This window comes from Suillus subalutaceus (genome assembly GCF_016647625.1).
Source record: "Suillus subalutaceus strain FC151 chromosome Unknown DFJ58scaffold_82, whole genome shotgun sequence".
Lineage (NCBI taxonomy): Eukaryota > Fungi > Basidiomycota > Agaricomycetes > Boletales > Suillaceae > Suillus > Suillus subalutaceus.
In genome coordinates this window covers 87,838-101,905 of record NW_024540331.1, presented here as the reverse complement: position 1 = coordinate 101,905, position 14,068 = coordinate 87,838, and the positions used below count along the sequence as shown (strand labels likewise).

The window sequence follows — 14,068 nt, the reverse complement described above, 5'->3', positions numbered from 1 at the left end:
AGATCTAAACAGGAACGCACAAAATTCAAGATAATACCTGTATCGTCACTTGCCCGCGAGGGGGCCGCCCCCTCAGAGGAAGTCGTCATCGTACTCGGTCGAAACTTTATCATGCGGCGCCCAAAATTTTGAATTATCTTCGTTGTCACGTTCTTGGGCGTTGAGGATCTTTCATCAACCTTTGACCCAATTTTGCCAAATTTCGAGTATCCCGTATCGAATGGTTGATACTTACACATTCTTAGCAAGACCTCCCTCAACGGCCGCGGCGGCTTGTTTGCTCGCTGTATGCAGCCTGATCGTATACATGTAAGTCAATAGGCGTTGCAGTGTTGCACTCAACCCAGAGTCTAGCTCTTGTGGCTCACTCGCTTGCTGGGAGGTAAGTGTCGACAGGTGTGGGGCAGGGTCGTAATGACCCCGCGCTTTGTGTGTTTGGGGCTGTGGACAATTGACATAGATAGAGGTAGACGCAGGGCGGGAGAAACGGTGGAACTTGAATTACGTATATAACTACTGTGCTGGCGTCAAAGTTATAGTTTGAATCGAAGCCTTGAAGCTTTGAAGGCGTACGCATGTCGAATTCAGGATCGTTCACGGCACTAGTACGATAATGTTTGAAAAAATCAGCTTGAGATTCAATAATCGCCGTGACCAGTTGCTCATAGTAATCGGCCACACTTTGGTCTCCAATCCCGGTGATATGTACCTACAACATAGCAGTAAACAGCAAGATAAAGCCACGCCCGACAAGTCACAAATAAGTATAAAAACTCGAAAAATCCTGACTCATACTAATGACGAGCACGTTTCCTCCTGAAAATGATTTCAGTCAATGGGCTCTCTTCTCGAGGGGCTTCATCTCCAGGGGTAGCGGCGTCGCCGTTAGCTTCAATAGCTTCAACTCCGCTCTTCTCCCCAGCATCCTCATCATCCTCGTCTGTCCTCTGTCGTTTTCGCGTAGATGGAGGGGTGATGCCATTAGATACAGAAGGGACAGATGGTGTCTTTGTCGGTGACCTGCCATATGTTGCTTGTGGACGAGGACGGTTCCTCGGTGTGGCTGCTCTTGTTCGTGCTCGGCCTGGACCTCCGGCTCAGCTTCGGGTTTCTCATTAGCTTCTTCAATGTGTTCCTGGACCCCAGCCTCTGGGTCACTTGTTTCAAGCTCCGACAAAGACGAGGTAGGAGACCGCTGGCGGCGTAGAGGACGCGGTTTCGGCCGTAATGTGGGGGCAGGAGGTTCTTCCTCAGCTGGTTGAGGTTCTGGTTCACTTTCTGATTCGTCACTGGTGACCATTGCTGCACTCTTTGCGCCTTTAGCCTTTCTACCCTTTGCACCACCTAGTGGAGAGGATAAGTCAGGAAGCCCGTTTAAAGTATGTAGTACGTGCCTTTATCCTTTGCCATAATTGAAGACAACTTCTTCTCGTACGCTCGCTGGGGTTCCCAAATTTGGATGATGGCGGAACCTCGATCTTGGCCTGAGCAAGAACCTGATCCATATGGGCTTTGCTAAACCATTCTGTCAGTCAATCCCACTTCCATTCGAAGCAATTGTAACCTACATCTTTAAGGCGTCTCGGCTATCGACAGCTGTCAGAAGAGGCTGCAAGACTCTGAAGAACAAGATAGCCGTCTTGCGCGCCTTTTTATTCTTAGCAGCCTCGTATGTGCCAATGCGCTTCACAATCCATGTGAGGAGGTTCGTATGTGTTTGCACAATGTATTGGCTGTCAAGCTTCTTGACAATCGAGAGCTGTGCACCCCGGATCACAAAGCTCTGCCCAAGCTGCTTGGCGAGAGCAACCACATGGTCTTCCCCGCGAACAACAGAGTCAAGGATAAGTGTGAATGACTGAATTAAGCTGATTAGCGACCATCTGCAAACAACATGCGTAAGACTTACTTCCTTCAGTGCCTGAGTGACAACATCAACCACAGCATCGCCATTCTCCCGGTACATCCCCTCTTCGCGCAGAGAATCGATGATTACCTTCGTGCAAAGATCAAACGCAGGTCCAAGCCGTCCATAATGGGCAAGCAGCACAGCGCTATGTCTCACATGCACAGCGCCTGCGCGAATGGCCCTCAGGAACGTAGAAATCGTTCCCATGAACACGTACTCTTGCTCAAGACGAGTGCGCGTCAGTGGTTGCTCTGCATGTCGTAACCGAAAATCGTCAGCGATGGATGAAAGTGCCTGGCACAAAGAATAACCTTTGATGACAGGCGACTTAGCTTTGGTTTTGCCCTTCATGCCCTTCACAGGCACATTCTCCTCGCCTGAGCTCTCTCCGCTCTCACTTGCCTCTTCCTCCCCGGGTGCCTGTCCCTCTTCCAGCAGCTCAGCGTACTGCTCGATCGCGGCTTGGATGAACCCTGCACAGCGATACTGTACTCGTCATCAAGATCAAGGGGCAATGCAGCAGTCGGTAGCACACGTCCATCCGGCGTCGTCGTCTGTTCCGCACAGAAGAGGATGTGCAATGTCATAAGATTCTGGAAGGCCTAGGAAGGTGTCAGTATCTTCCAGATACTAGATAGAAGAGACATACTGTGCGTTTGACAGCTTCGGCAGTATTCGACTGCGTACCGACTGCGTATTCTACCAACTTCTCGAGCAGGGAGTCCCGTTGCTCACGCAAATTTTCCATATATTTCTCATCTTCGGGTGTCGCCTCCTTAGCGTCGGGCAAGCTCCGTGTCTTCCACATAATATGTAGTCCGAGGACCTGCAGTCCCTGCTCGATCATCTGCACCATTCCAATCAGCTACACTCCGATAAAGTGCACAGGGTAAAACTCACCCTCTCTTCTTCCCTGTACCCCAACCGTCCCCGCTCTACGAGTGCAGCTACAATATCCCACACACAACTCTGCTTCCCGCCCTCACTCTCTTCCATCCATCCACACATATCTCTTGTCCCTATTAGTGCACACACTCGCGCACACACAGCACTTAGCGCAAGTACCCTCGTCCTCGTTAAATCCAGCTACCTCGATCTCCTCGCGTCCGCCAACAGCGTCACGAAGCTGCGCTGCAAGCTCGTCCTCGAGTTCCAGAATCTTTGTGCTGTTGGTGTTACTGAGGCGAGGGACAGGAGAGAAGATGCGTGATGCAGGCGACAGCAGAGGCGAGCACTGTTTGGGCGGAGTGGGAGAGGAATTGCTTGGTGATGTCGTCCCAGAGACTGGCGTAGGCCTGTTGATCACACGTAAGTATCGTCGAACAGGCAGAGAAGTAAGAAGGGTATCAAAGAACGAGAAGGGAAATGCTTGAGGGACTAGATAATCTTCGAACAGAAATGGATCCAAGTCATCAAACACAACTCACAGTCATCATCCGCATCTCCAGATACAGTTCTACGTTCATCAGGGGTGGGATTAGCAACACATTCGCAATCCGGTTGGCGTCCGTCTGGTACTTGATGAACAACCTCGGTAGACCCCTTAATCAGTGCACGAGTGAGATCTGAGATCAGCGTCTCGTCCTCGCCCTACCACCAATGAATCTTAGCCTTCAAATCATACTCGATAACAAAAGGTACTCGCCTTTTTCGTAGTGCCAGCGAGAGCTCTTGCTCTTCGGAGCGACGCGATGAACACTTCAAGCAGCACACTTTCCTCTGTCTCAGTCAGACGCCACGCCTCGTCTACGGTGTTTTTCGCAGAAGCAGCGATGGAGTCATCCGCGGCATCCAAATCCTCCTCGCCTCCTCCGGCAGAGTGGTCGAGCAGTAGCATCTCAAGAAGCCCCTCCCATCCACTCGCAGAATCTACGTCATCCCACAGAGCCTCCACAGCAAGCGCCGTACGCCCCTTAATGTCTGCACTCATAGTCACTCCTCTCTGCGAACCGTCCTGGCTGCCGTCCTCTTCCTCCACACGCTCGCGATCCCAACGCACAAGTAACATCGCCAGCGCCTTGGCTCCCGCTCGTTCCTTTCCTTCTCGCCCACCTTGCGCCCCGCCAGCCGTTCCTCGACAAGTTCATTCCAGAGACCCCCAACGAATCCTGCCACCGCCTTCCTCACGCGCACCTCGCTATCAAACACGAGCTGGCACATCTGTTCCCGTTCTTCGTCCTCCAGCAAGCCATGCTGGTCGACTACACCCAGGACACCAAGTACAGCGGTGCGCACAGCGAGCTCTGTATCACGCGCTGCCATCTCAAGAAGGCGAGGCTTAAAGCGGGCGGTGAAATTCATGAGGCCACCGATGTACTCGGCCTGTCCATAGACTGCTGATAAAGCACGTACGGCTTCGAGGCGGACGGGCGTGGCACTGTCTGAAAGAACCCATCCAACGTAGCGTAGGTAGGATGCGTCAAGGAAATGAGCAGGTAGTGTGTAAACCAATGACCCATTGCACGCACACACTCAGCGCGAATGTGCGGGTCAAGATCGCGGTACCTGTGCACGAAGACACTAGGAAGAAGGTATCAGTTAAAGGATCTATAGTGAATAGAGCAAATAAGGTGCTTTACCCATCCACGATCTCCTTCAGATACTCTGCGAGGGCAGCACGACGTTCCTCACCTCCGCCGCCTTGCCGTCCAAGTCTTTCTCCCCTCACATTTTGAGCTTTATTTGCTGCCCGTCCTCTTCCGCTCTCCTTCGCGCTGTCGCCCGACAATCTCCGCCTCTTTCTCAACTGCTGCTGCTACTTGACACAGGGCGGTCTCCACCTCCAGTGCAACTGCTGTTGCTGTGTGCCGGAACGCTCGAATCTGTGAACTGCTCATCGCAACGACCCAAGTTTGCAGTGTCGTTACCATATCACTCGTGTACAGTGCTCCAACGTCGGCCGCGCTCAGAACCAGGCGTGAGATCAGCTCACTCAAAGACGCTCGGAAACGCTTGAAAATTGGCAACTTGGATGTCAGGGGGGTATATTGGCGAATTTTCCTAGGTAGTGTGAGCAATAAATAGCTTATGATCCAAAATGTCTTGCTCGTACCTGTTTCAGTCCCTCAGTAAAGTTATCAAGCGAGTCGACAACACCGTCATAGTCTAGAACTTCGTCTGCATCCACTGAGTCATTGCACCCACATGCGCGTAGAATACAGTTGATAAGTTCTGCCTGAGCGGCACCCGGACTCTGGGCTAATGAATCCAAAAAGTCCTCTGCGGTGGACTGCAGCGCCGCGGACGGGTTCATGATAGCGTCTACAAAAAAGACATGAACAAGGCAAATACAAGATAATCAGCTCATACGCACTGAAAAGAGGATTATCTGCAGAAATCTTGGTCTCGGTCGCCAGCTTGTCTGCATCAAAGTCTCCGTTGGCTTTAGCTTTACGTTTGGTTGGTTTAGGGGTTTTCTGAGGTCTCGGTTAGAGTATTTTTTGCCGTTCGTGGTTTCTTTGGAGGTGGAGGGCCCTTAGCTTTCGCCTTTGCTTTACGTGCCACAGTGGCCTTTCCCTTTCGTTTGGCTGGGCGGGTGTCCGGTTCATCATCACCGTCGTCGTCAACTCCGTCGGCATCATCCTCATCGTCCGCTTCAACCTCAGTATCACCCATTTCTTGTGCATCTACCTGGTCGTCCTCCTCCGCATTGCGCTTGCGCTTGTTCGGACTTTGGCTCCCTACTCGTGTATCTCGAATCAACGGTGCCAATGAGGAAGATGAAGGAGCACGGACCTGAAGCATAGGGTTTCACTTGTTTTTTATCGCGCTGAGAGCGTCGTGGGGCTGGCGAGCCCTCAACGTCAGTCATTTTTTTGAGAAAGTTGGATAGTGGAGTGAGTATTGAGAAAAACAAGAACGCGTCCGAAGTCGCGTGGACGCGTCAATCAACTCTTTTTGCCAGGATCCTCCTAAATTATAACCCTAACCTTAGGTTCAAAGTGTTTTTTGTTATACTGTTCCTTTTGTTTGTATAAGCGATGAAACTGCTTGTTTGTTTGGACTCTGAATCCAGGGAGGGTCGATCTATATCGCCATGTAAAAGGACTATTTCAGTGGTGCTCGTAGCCGAACGTCGCTGTTCTGGAGGGAGCGATTTTTTTAATCGTCGACAACCTCGCTACCTCTTCATTCAGGCTGCTAGTAACGCGAAGCTAGGAGCTTTGGGGACTCCAGTGTTTTGCACTCGACCGAGTCGATCATTCGGTTCTCTCATTCTACTTCAAGATCACTGCCTGCCACCTGGCCCTCTGTGGTTGACATAAGTAACAAGTTGCAGAGCGGTCGTGACTGGATTGGTTTGCAGAAGTGACACAGCTCGATTTTTGAGGTTAGCCTCAGTTTGTGATGCTGCAGAACCTTGGCAATTATAGATGAGTAGTTCCACTGCGCGCTTTTGACCTCGTACTGCCATTGATGTTCTTTCATCGAATAAGTATAACAGAATCCAGATGCGGCCAATAACCTGGGCTCTCGGGAGATATTCTCACTATGGCTCCTAATTTGTGCTCATGTGCTTCATATCAGTCTTATCGATCATCTTCAATAGATGCCAATGCAGGGTCTCAGAGTTACAAATAGGCCAATGGGCGCTTGTCGTCGATTTAACGCGGCGCTGCCAGGGTAGCTTTTTTCATTGTCCAGATGTCGGGCCTCAAGGCCTCACTACCAGCGCTGCGTCCGCTTTGCTCATTTGCGAGTGTGCTCGAGGGAGCAGCCGTGGTGTACTTTGACGACGTACTACTCTAACTCGTCAGAACAGTCGTTTGCAAAATATACTCTGCTCCCGCTCTTCTCGACCCGCCCCCATATACCCTCTGCACACTCTTTGATTATTCAGACGCGTCAGCTGAAAGTTGGCCCGGGATCATTGATCAAGGGGGTGCATACCAAGGCATGAGGTGAATGGGAGGTGGGTGAGGTCAAATCTTAGAAGAGGATGGGCAAGGGTGTGTGGGCGTAGTTGGAGAAGGCCCGGATTTGATGCACACTTTCTGGGTTGTCAGAAATTGGAGGACCGTAATGCTAGCGGGTTCGTGTTTGACTCTTAGGCTCAGAAAGGCACCTGAGCCCTTTGGGGGATGTCCAACCCAAAAAGGGTGCGGTGTGCTTCCTAGCTTCATGATCATCAAGGCTCTCAGGCAACTCCCGGGTGGAAGTTTCTATTCATGCAGCTCAATCATATTGCCCTGTACTCGAGAAGACCTGTAGTTCATCATGTGCTTCATATCAGTCCTTATCGACCATTGATGGGTCCCCGCAAGACCCCAGATTTGCAAATGGACTACCGGGCGCCTTTTCTTAATTTAAAGTGGCCGTGGTGCTTGGTTTCATTTTCCGCTGTTGAGATGGTCACCAGTGGTCTCACTGTTCTTCAGGTCATTCAATCAGTAGCGCAAGCTTCAGCTCTTCTGTATAGATATGTTGCTTCCGGCCGCAACGTCGACTCATCCTGTCAGAGTCTGCTTAATGAGCTCAGCCCAGTTGGTGGCGTCCTCACAGTTATAGTTATGGTGATCGAGAAGGGTGGCCCAATCTCAGCCATGCACTTTCAAAATTGATGGCCACAGACGAACCAGTTGCAAATTTACTGGTGGAACTGAAGAGCATTCTGCCAAACGAACAGGCCCAAGAAAGCGGGAAAATGAAGACAATTTCCAGATTGACGTGGCCATTCAAGGTAAAGGAAGCAGACATGATCATCGATAGGCTGAAAACCTACTGTGGCGAGATCAGACAAATCTTAGCAATGGACACATGCCGTTGAATGTCAATAATATCTCTTCCCCTACACATATGGTTGGTTCGACACTGTCTTAGTGAATACACATCATGACATACATCCTGGTAGAATGTTCAAGTCGTGACGTAATCGTGATTCGTGGCTAGCACTTTGTTTTTCTCAATTTACAAAACAACGCCGTGCAGCAGTCGAGTCTTGACCATTTCATCAAGAAGGTTACAGTAATGATATTACACGCAATCACTATTGCATGACCTGGGCTACCGGCCGAATGGATGTAGCGTGCGTGTGTCGAGCGCGGCTAACATCATGTTGATCTGGTAGGCTCTTCCATTCCATCAGTTCTCTACCAGAACGTAACCCGAGTTGCTTCTGGATTCTCAGGCGGTTATTCTCTTCAAGCCATTGGATACTCACTAAAATGATCTAGTTCCAACGTCCGTATACTGCATGTACTTCACATCACTAGCTCTTATCGATCATCAATTTGTCACTGCATCATGGTCTCAGGGTTTTGTCGCAAATGGATTAATGGGCGCCTTTCTTTGGTTCAAAGTCACGGCGTTGCTGAGCGCCTAGAGTTTCAGTTTCTACCTCCCAGATGTCGGATCCCATCAGTGTCATCGCCGGCGGTGTCGCTGTTCTTCAGCTCATTCAAACAGTAGCGCAAGCTTCAGCGCTTTTGTATAGATATGTTGCTTCCGTCCGCAACGCTGACTCGTCCTGTCAGAGTCTGCTTAATGAGCTCAGCGCAGTCGGTGGCGTCCTCACCACGGTTACGGCGATCAAGAAGGATGACACTCTTCTACCTGATCTCAACCACGCGCTTTCAAAATTAATGACCACAGATGGACCAGTTGCAAAATTATTGGTGGAACTGAAGAGCATTCTGCCAAACGAACAGGCCCAGGAGAACGGGAAAATGAAGACGATTCCAAAATTGATGTGGCCATTCAAGGAAAAGGAAGCAGGCGCGATCATCGATAAATTGAAAAAGTATTGTGGCGAGATCACAAATATTTTAGCAATCGACTCATGGTGATCTTGCTTGCTTATTATGATCGCTTTGATACTAATACCATCGCAAGGAACACGCTGAAGGAAGTCAAGCTTGAACTCCAAGAAGTCACTCAAGGAGTCAAAGAATTGAAAAATGATTCTGCCGCACAAAAGGTGCGCGAAAAAGGTGAGTCGCTGATTTCCAGTTACTTCCTACCCTGTTCACGCGCGCATAGACGGGGAACGTCGAAAGTTCCTTGAATGGATGAATCCCGTGTTTTGTGATGACAAGCACGCCACCTGCTGTGGTCAGCGAAACCCCGGCACTGGTCGTTGGATTTTCCACGCCGATGAGTATAAGATTTGGAATACATCGGATCACGCGTTTCTATGGTTGAATGGCCACCGTGAGTTGTATCATTCACCATTAATTGCAGGTCATTGACACTCGCAACAGCTGGACACGGCAAGACAATCCTTGCGTAAGTTCGGACCCACCCGAAGAGCTTTCACAGCCTACGTTAACTTGTGATATTGATATTTCAGCTCGGCCGTCATAGACGAAATTCAGGGTGGCGGTTGAAGCAGAGCTACAGACGCTCGCTTTTTTCTACTGCAATTTTCGAGACGACAGGACGACAAATGCGGCCGCAGTATTGCGCTCCTTGATTGTTCAGCTGCTTCAACAATCTCAAGACGATTGGATCACAAAGATAGGTGAGAAGCAAGAGTCGAACACAAAAGAGGACCTTGATTCTCTGCGGAACCTCTGGCAGCAACAACGTGATGCAAAGCCACATCCCACAGATCTGGGATTTCTACGAAAGCTTCTTGTTGAAGCGTCTACGCTGGTTCGCCGACCAGTCCTCGTGATTGATGCCTTAGACGAATGCAAGGACTACACCGACCTGGTTGGATATCTTGTAAACCTTGCCGAAGATGGTCGACTACGACTTTTCGTCACCGGTAGAGGCGAGCCAGACATTCAAGACGCCTTTCATGATCTCCCCACCATGTCGTTGAAGGACAGCGCAGAACAGATGAAAGCAGATATATGCGCGCACATTACTGAGCAGCTGAAGACTCGGAAGAAAATTATCACGCCTATCCGACGCGCTGAAGAAGACAATTTTGGAGAAATTGTTGGAAAAGGCTGAGGGCATGTAAGTCAAACAATTTCGGCTCGCTCCTTGGAAATTCATCATTGTATGATCATATGCAGGTTTCGCTGGGTTCAGTGTCAACTGGACGAAATTGTGGCTTGCAAAAGACGTGTCGATATTGAAGCAGCCCTCAATAACCTTCCAGCTGGACTTTACGAGACGTATGATAGGATTATTCAAGCTATTAAACAGAGGGGACCAAGTGACCACCAAATCGCGCGGAGTTGTTTGCTTTGGCTGTCCGGCACGTTCACCCCGTTGACACTTAATCAGCTCAACGAAGCGATGATGATTGAAGTCGGACAATCAAATCTTAATCCGGACCTTGGCGTTATGGACCCCATGGATATCGTGACCGCGTGCGGAAGCCTTGTGATTTACAACGAGAAAACTGGCATCGTTGCACTATCTCATTATAGCGTCAAAGTATGGTTATCAACCTTCTCCATCTTGCTCATCCGCTGATGCGCTATGCAACTAGGAATACTTGACCAATCGCCCCAACAACATCTTCAAATCAATCTCGGACATGCACGCACGCATCTGCAAGCTCTTGATTACGTATGTCTTATGCGACTTTGTGGATGAGATCAGCACGAAACTTGAGCTTAAAGGTGCAATACTATCTTTGAGGTATACGAGCTAAGAAACTGATATTTCTATATATGAACGTCTAGCTACACAAGGCGGATATCGGGCACGTCGTGCCGATGTTGCCGATGTCAGCAAAGACAATCCGTTGCTGAGCTACGCAATTCAAGGATGCAAGCATCTTGGACATGTTTCGGAAGAGGATCCTTGCGTTATGGATGCCCTGTCACGGCTGAGCTCAGAGTTTCTTCGAAACGCCAAGAAACATCCTGTGCTAACTCGAGGCAAATACGCCTATGAGCCTGGGTGGTTGCCTGCCGGAGTGACTTTGCCCTCACTTCTATTCATCCCGCTTCAACATGGCAAGCCGTGGATGGTTGAATCCCTCGTCAAGCAGGACCCTCATCTCCTGGACGTGGATATTGCCACTGGTTGGGGTTCTCCCCTGATTTTCGCTATGGCCAAGAACCCTGACTGCCTCAGTATTCTCCTGAAGCCGGGCGTCGATTTCAACAAGCTTTCTTCCTTCAAACCTAGTTTATATAGCCAATACATTGTTAGGGGGCACTCCTATGCTCCAATTTCGTGGGCAGCTGTGACTGGAAGCAAAGTCGCCGTGGATTTCTTGCTGTCACGAACGGAGGTCGACATACCTAATGACATCCTGCACATAGCTGTTATGGCGAACAAGCCGTCGCCCGAATGTATCCGCAAATTCCGTCAACGCGGTGCGGATGTTAATTTCACAGTCAATGGTCTCAACCCTATCCACTTTGTCCTCTTCGCTCAAGGTTACGATGTATATGACGAAAGCCCACTGTTACCCGTCGTAAAAGCGCTGGTCGAACCATCTTGTAATCTTTCTTTGCAAGACCAGGCTGCCAGAACAATGCTACACATTGCTCTTGATGAACGTCTGGAAGACATTGTCGCATATCTTCTCGAGAAAAAACGCAGGGCTGTCAGCAACAGCGACTCTCCTTCCTCTTCCAGACATGTGGAGCTGGGCTACAAACAAGACCTGGTTTCCCAATATTCAAGCAGCGGCTCTTGCTACTGATCAACCGTGCACCAGAATTAAGGGGAAGGTTGTTGATGATACAACGAGATCGAAACTCGTCGAGTTTTCAGTTGCAGTCACTGCAGACCGCGATAACCCCAATCCGATTTGCGCTGTCGTTGTTTCAGCGATACTCAATGGCGAGCTGTCAGGTGAGTAACCGCTTTCATCCAGCCGTATAATTTACCGATTAGTGAAGGTTACACTGGCATCGACGCCGACCTTTCATGTTGTAATCAGTCACTTCAAAAGGACATTCAAGACTCCCGGCAAGATGATTCCCCTAGACTCGGACACTACTTTAGATGGTCACCTGGGCAGCGTGTCTCTAGTCACTTGTTCGATTATCATCAAGGAGACAAAGTTACCAGGATGCTACAGCAGTTAAACGAAGATGAAGATTCGACTGGCACCTCCCTTTTTCTTAAGATGACCAAGAACGCGCGGAACGCCAAAGTCTTTGAACTTGGGGTCGAGTGCATACTTGATATCTACAGAGGTCCTTTACCTTAGTCTCGAGGTATGCGATAATTCTTCTGAAACATCACGCTGTTCTCATCTTTACGGGCAGGATACCATCTGGAGTCGTGTGGATATGCATGCTACTCTAGTTATTCATCTGCTATCTTGGCGCATTCTTTCTAGGTGGTAGACATACGTATCACGCTGGTTTTGCAATCACTGTCTACAATTATCCTTCAGTATAGCAACCACGTCTGAATTCATGCAATCCCTGGCCTCTACCTTCATCACGACTGCAGGAGAGGCCATTAGACACCCATTGTATCGTTCGAATTATTAAATCACTTGTATTAGCGCTATCGATGAATGAAAAGGTGACAACACAAGCAGAAGCAACTCTACATAGATGAGTCACGGTGCTCGCAGACGTGCCCTGCAGCTCAATCATATTGTCCTATACTCAAGATCTATTAGTTCCTCATGTGCTTCATATCAGTCCTTATCGATCATCGATGGGTCCCTCCAAGACCCCAGCTTTGCAAATGGACTATCGGGCGCCTTTCCTTAATTTGAAGTCGCCGTGGTGCTTGGTTTCGTTTTCGGCTGTTCAGATGGATCCCATCACCAGCGATCTCACTGTTCTTCAGGTCATTCAAACAGGAGCGCAAGCTTCAGCTCATTTGTATGGATATGTTGCTTCCGTCCGTAGTGAAACTAGTGAGTGGGCTTCGATCATCTTCGACGGGTAGTAAGATTGGTACTGAGCAGATCAGCCAACGTTTCTCGAGGAGAGTGGGCAGACTTGGTCCTGAGCCTCGCTAACGTCATCTGGACCATCCAACAGTGACTCAAACTTCAACATCGATAAGGTCGCCTCTATGCTTTCAGTCTGCAATGTGTCTTAGAAATGACGATTGACGGATGGCGCAATTCCAATTCTCTGACGGTCTGTATACTAGTTCCACGATGGGCAGGGTGCTTTTGACTGATATCATTGCAGGGGAGCCTCGACTTCAGGGCTGCGGTGATTGTGCATTGAAAAGAGTGATCTATTGTTAGTCACTGGTGTTAGTTGAACTCGTGGATTGTTTCTAGGGACCGTGTTCGTATCCTTGTGATGTTCAAAACAAATGTAACTGTTGCGGTAGGTCTGCAATTGAAGCTATGCTAGAGAGTGGCTTCAAACTGACTCGTACGATCGTGAATGCGTCAAGTTTTCATGCGGGTAAGTCCCTGAAACCATATTCTGCAAAGCTACCTTAAAATTAGAGAGTGCGTCTTTCTTAGTTATCAACATGCCGGAGAGATTTCAACCTGCGTGCTTGTTAACGAAGGCCGTACATTGTTTATTACTGAACTAACTTCATACAATGAACGACTTGGTTCTGATTGACAGCTAGCATTAGAGCTACAGGAGGGTGGGGCGGAATGCAAGAGTCCTCGTTCATCCCATCGCTCTCCATCCAAAATACTGGCGAGAGGTCAGAGTCTAACAGTCGTTGAGCTTGTTCTCAGCCTTTGGAATGCGTGCTTGAGGGATAATATGACTGAGTAGGAAGGTGTGAGAATTGATGTCTTCTACGAATGTGCGGAGAAAGATGAAGTATTAGCTATGCGCTGAGTTGAATGGCCAAGTAAATATCACTCACCGTGCTCATCATCCTACAGAGTCCCGCTGTTCAGGAGAAGTGCAGATGTACATTACACGCGAACGCAAACATCTCATAGGCGGGTGCTGGAGCGCTGGCCGCATGCAAGGGAATGGGCAGAGCACGTGAAGGAAGGGTAGACAAATATCTGCAGAGAGACGAAGTTAGGAATGGAATTGGAAGATACAAGCTCAGGATTTTTAGAGTATGTGTGATGACGTACTTTAACGGAACGGCTTGTCTGAAGAGTCATTGAACAGGCTGTGCTCTAGATCTCATTCTCTACAACACACTTCTATATTCCTCTGCGCACTCTTTCCAGATGTGCCAGCTGAAACAACGCCCAGGAATCATCCTGAGTGCTTCTTCTATGGTTTCTTATAGGCAGGTGCTGCGGCGTGGGGTGAATGGGAAATTAGAGAGGTAGAGAGGATGAGGACAGGCGTGAGGCGTAGTAAATATTAGAATATTGAGGAAGTAGCATCTGGAGGG

The 14,068-nt window shown here is 49.2% G+C and overlaps 3 protein-coding genes across 3 annotated transcripts; 2 read left to right on the top strand and 1 right to left on the bottom strand.

Annotated features, from left to right (window-relative positions):
* Positions 1–611: 611 nt before the first annotated feature.
* On the bottom strand, positions 612–5,910 carry DFJ58DRAFT_797077 (uncharacterized protein). The gene is given in 23 exon segments (XM_041390612.1): positions 612–1,007; positions 1,049–1,344; positions 1,395–1,440; positions 1,522–1,525; positions 1,569–1,858; positions 1,910–2,160; positions 2,221–2,370; positions 2,397–2,511; positions 2,559–2,756; positions 2,810–2,943; positions 2,975–3,087; positions 3,362–3,420; positions 3,440–3,499; positions 3,555–3,926; positions 3,962–4,290; positions 4,365–4,429; positions 4,489–4,535; positions 4,636–4,836; positions 4,877–4,909; positions 4,962–5,170; positions 5,223–5,325; positions 5,414–5,589; positions 5,645–5,910. The coding sequence occupies 23 exon segments, from the start codon at positions 5,718–5,720 to the stop codon at positions 795–797; spliced, it is 3,540 nt and encodes a 1,179-aa protein (XP_041241928.1). The 5' UTR covers positions 5,721–5,910; the 3' UTR covers positions 612–794.
* Positions 5,911–8,137: 2,227 nt separating this feature from the next.
* On the top strand, positions 8,138–11,978 carry DFJ58DRAFT_915119 (uncharacterized protein; the record flags this gene model as incomplete). The annotated part of the gene is made up of 11 exons (XM_041395424.1): positions 8,138–8,690; positions 8,741–8,838; positions 8,888–9,058; positions 9,109–9,133; positions 9,223–9,666; positions 9,743–9,814; positions 9,874–10,240; positions 10,296–10,428; positions 10,492–11,366; positions 11,399–11,617; positions 11,706–11,978. The coding sequence occupies exons 1-11, from the start codon at positions 8,254–8,256 to the stop codon at positions 11,976–11,978; spliced, it is 3,114 nt and encodes a 1,037-aa protein (XP_041241927.1). The 5' UTR covers positions 8,138–8,253.
* A 461-nt stretch (positions 11,979–12,439) lies between these two features.
* Positions 12,440–14,041, top strand: DFJ58DRAFT_843051 (uncharacterized protein; the record flags this gene model as incomplete). The annotated part of the gene is made up of 7 exons (XM_041392909.1): positions 12,440–12,644; positions 12,677–12,770; positions 13,076–13,152; positions 13,324–13,408; positions 13,596–13,623; positions 13,656–13,781; positions 13,961–14,041. 7 exons carry the CDS (start codon positions 12,440–12,442, stop codon positions 14,039–14,041), a joined length of 696 nt encoding a protein of 231 aa, XP_041241926.1.
* Positions 14,042–14,068: the final 27 nt, after the last annotated feature.

Coding starts and splice junctions, on each gene's coding strand:
- DFJ58DRAFT_797077 (XM_041390612.1), bottom strand. CDS start 5,720: ATGACTGACGTTGAGGGCTCGCCAGCCCCACGACGCTCTCAGCGCGAT. Junction 4,910..4,961: donor TTACTGAGGGACTGAAACAG/GTACGAGCAAGA, acceptor CACACTACCTAG/GAAAATTCGCCAATATACCC. Junction 3,088..3,361: donor CCCCTGATGAACGTAGAACT/GTATCTGGAGAT, acceptor CCCTCGCCTCAG/TAACACCAACAGCACAAAGA.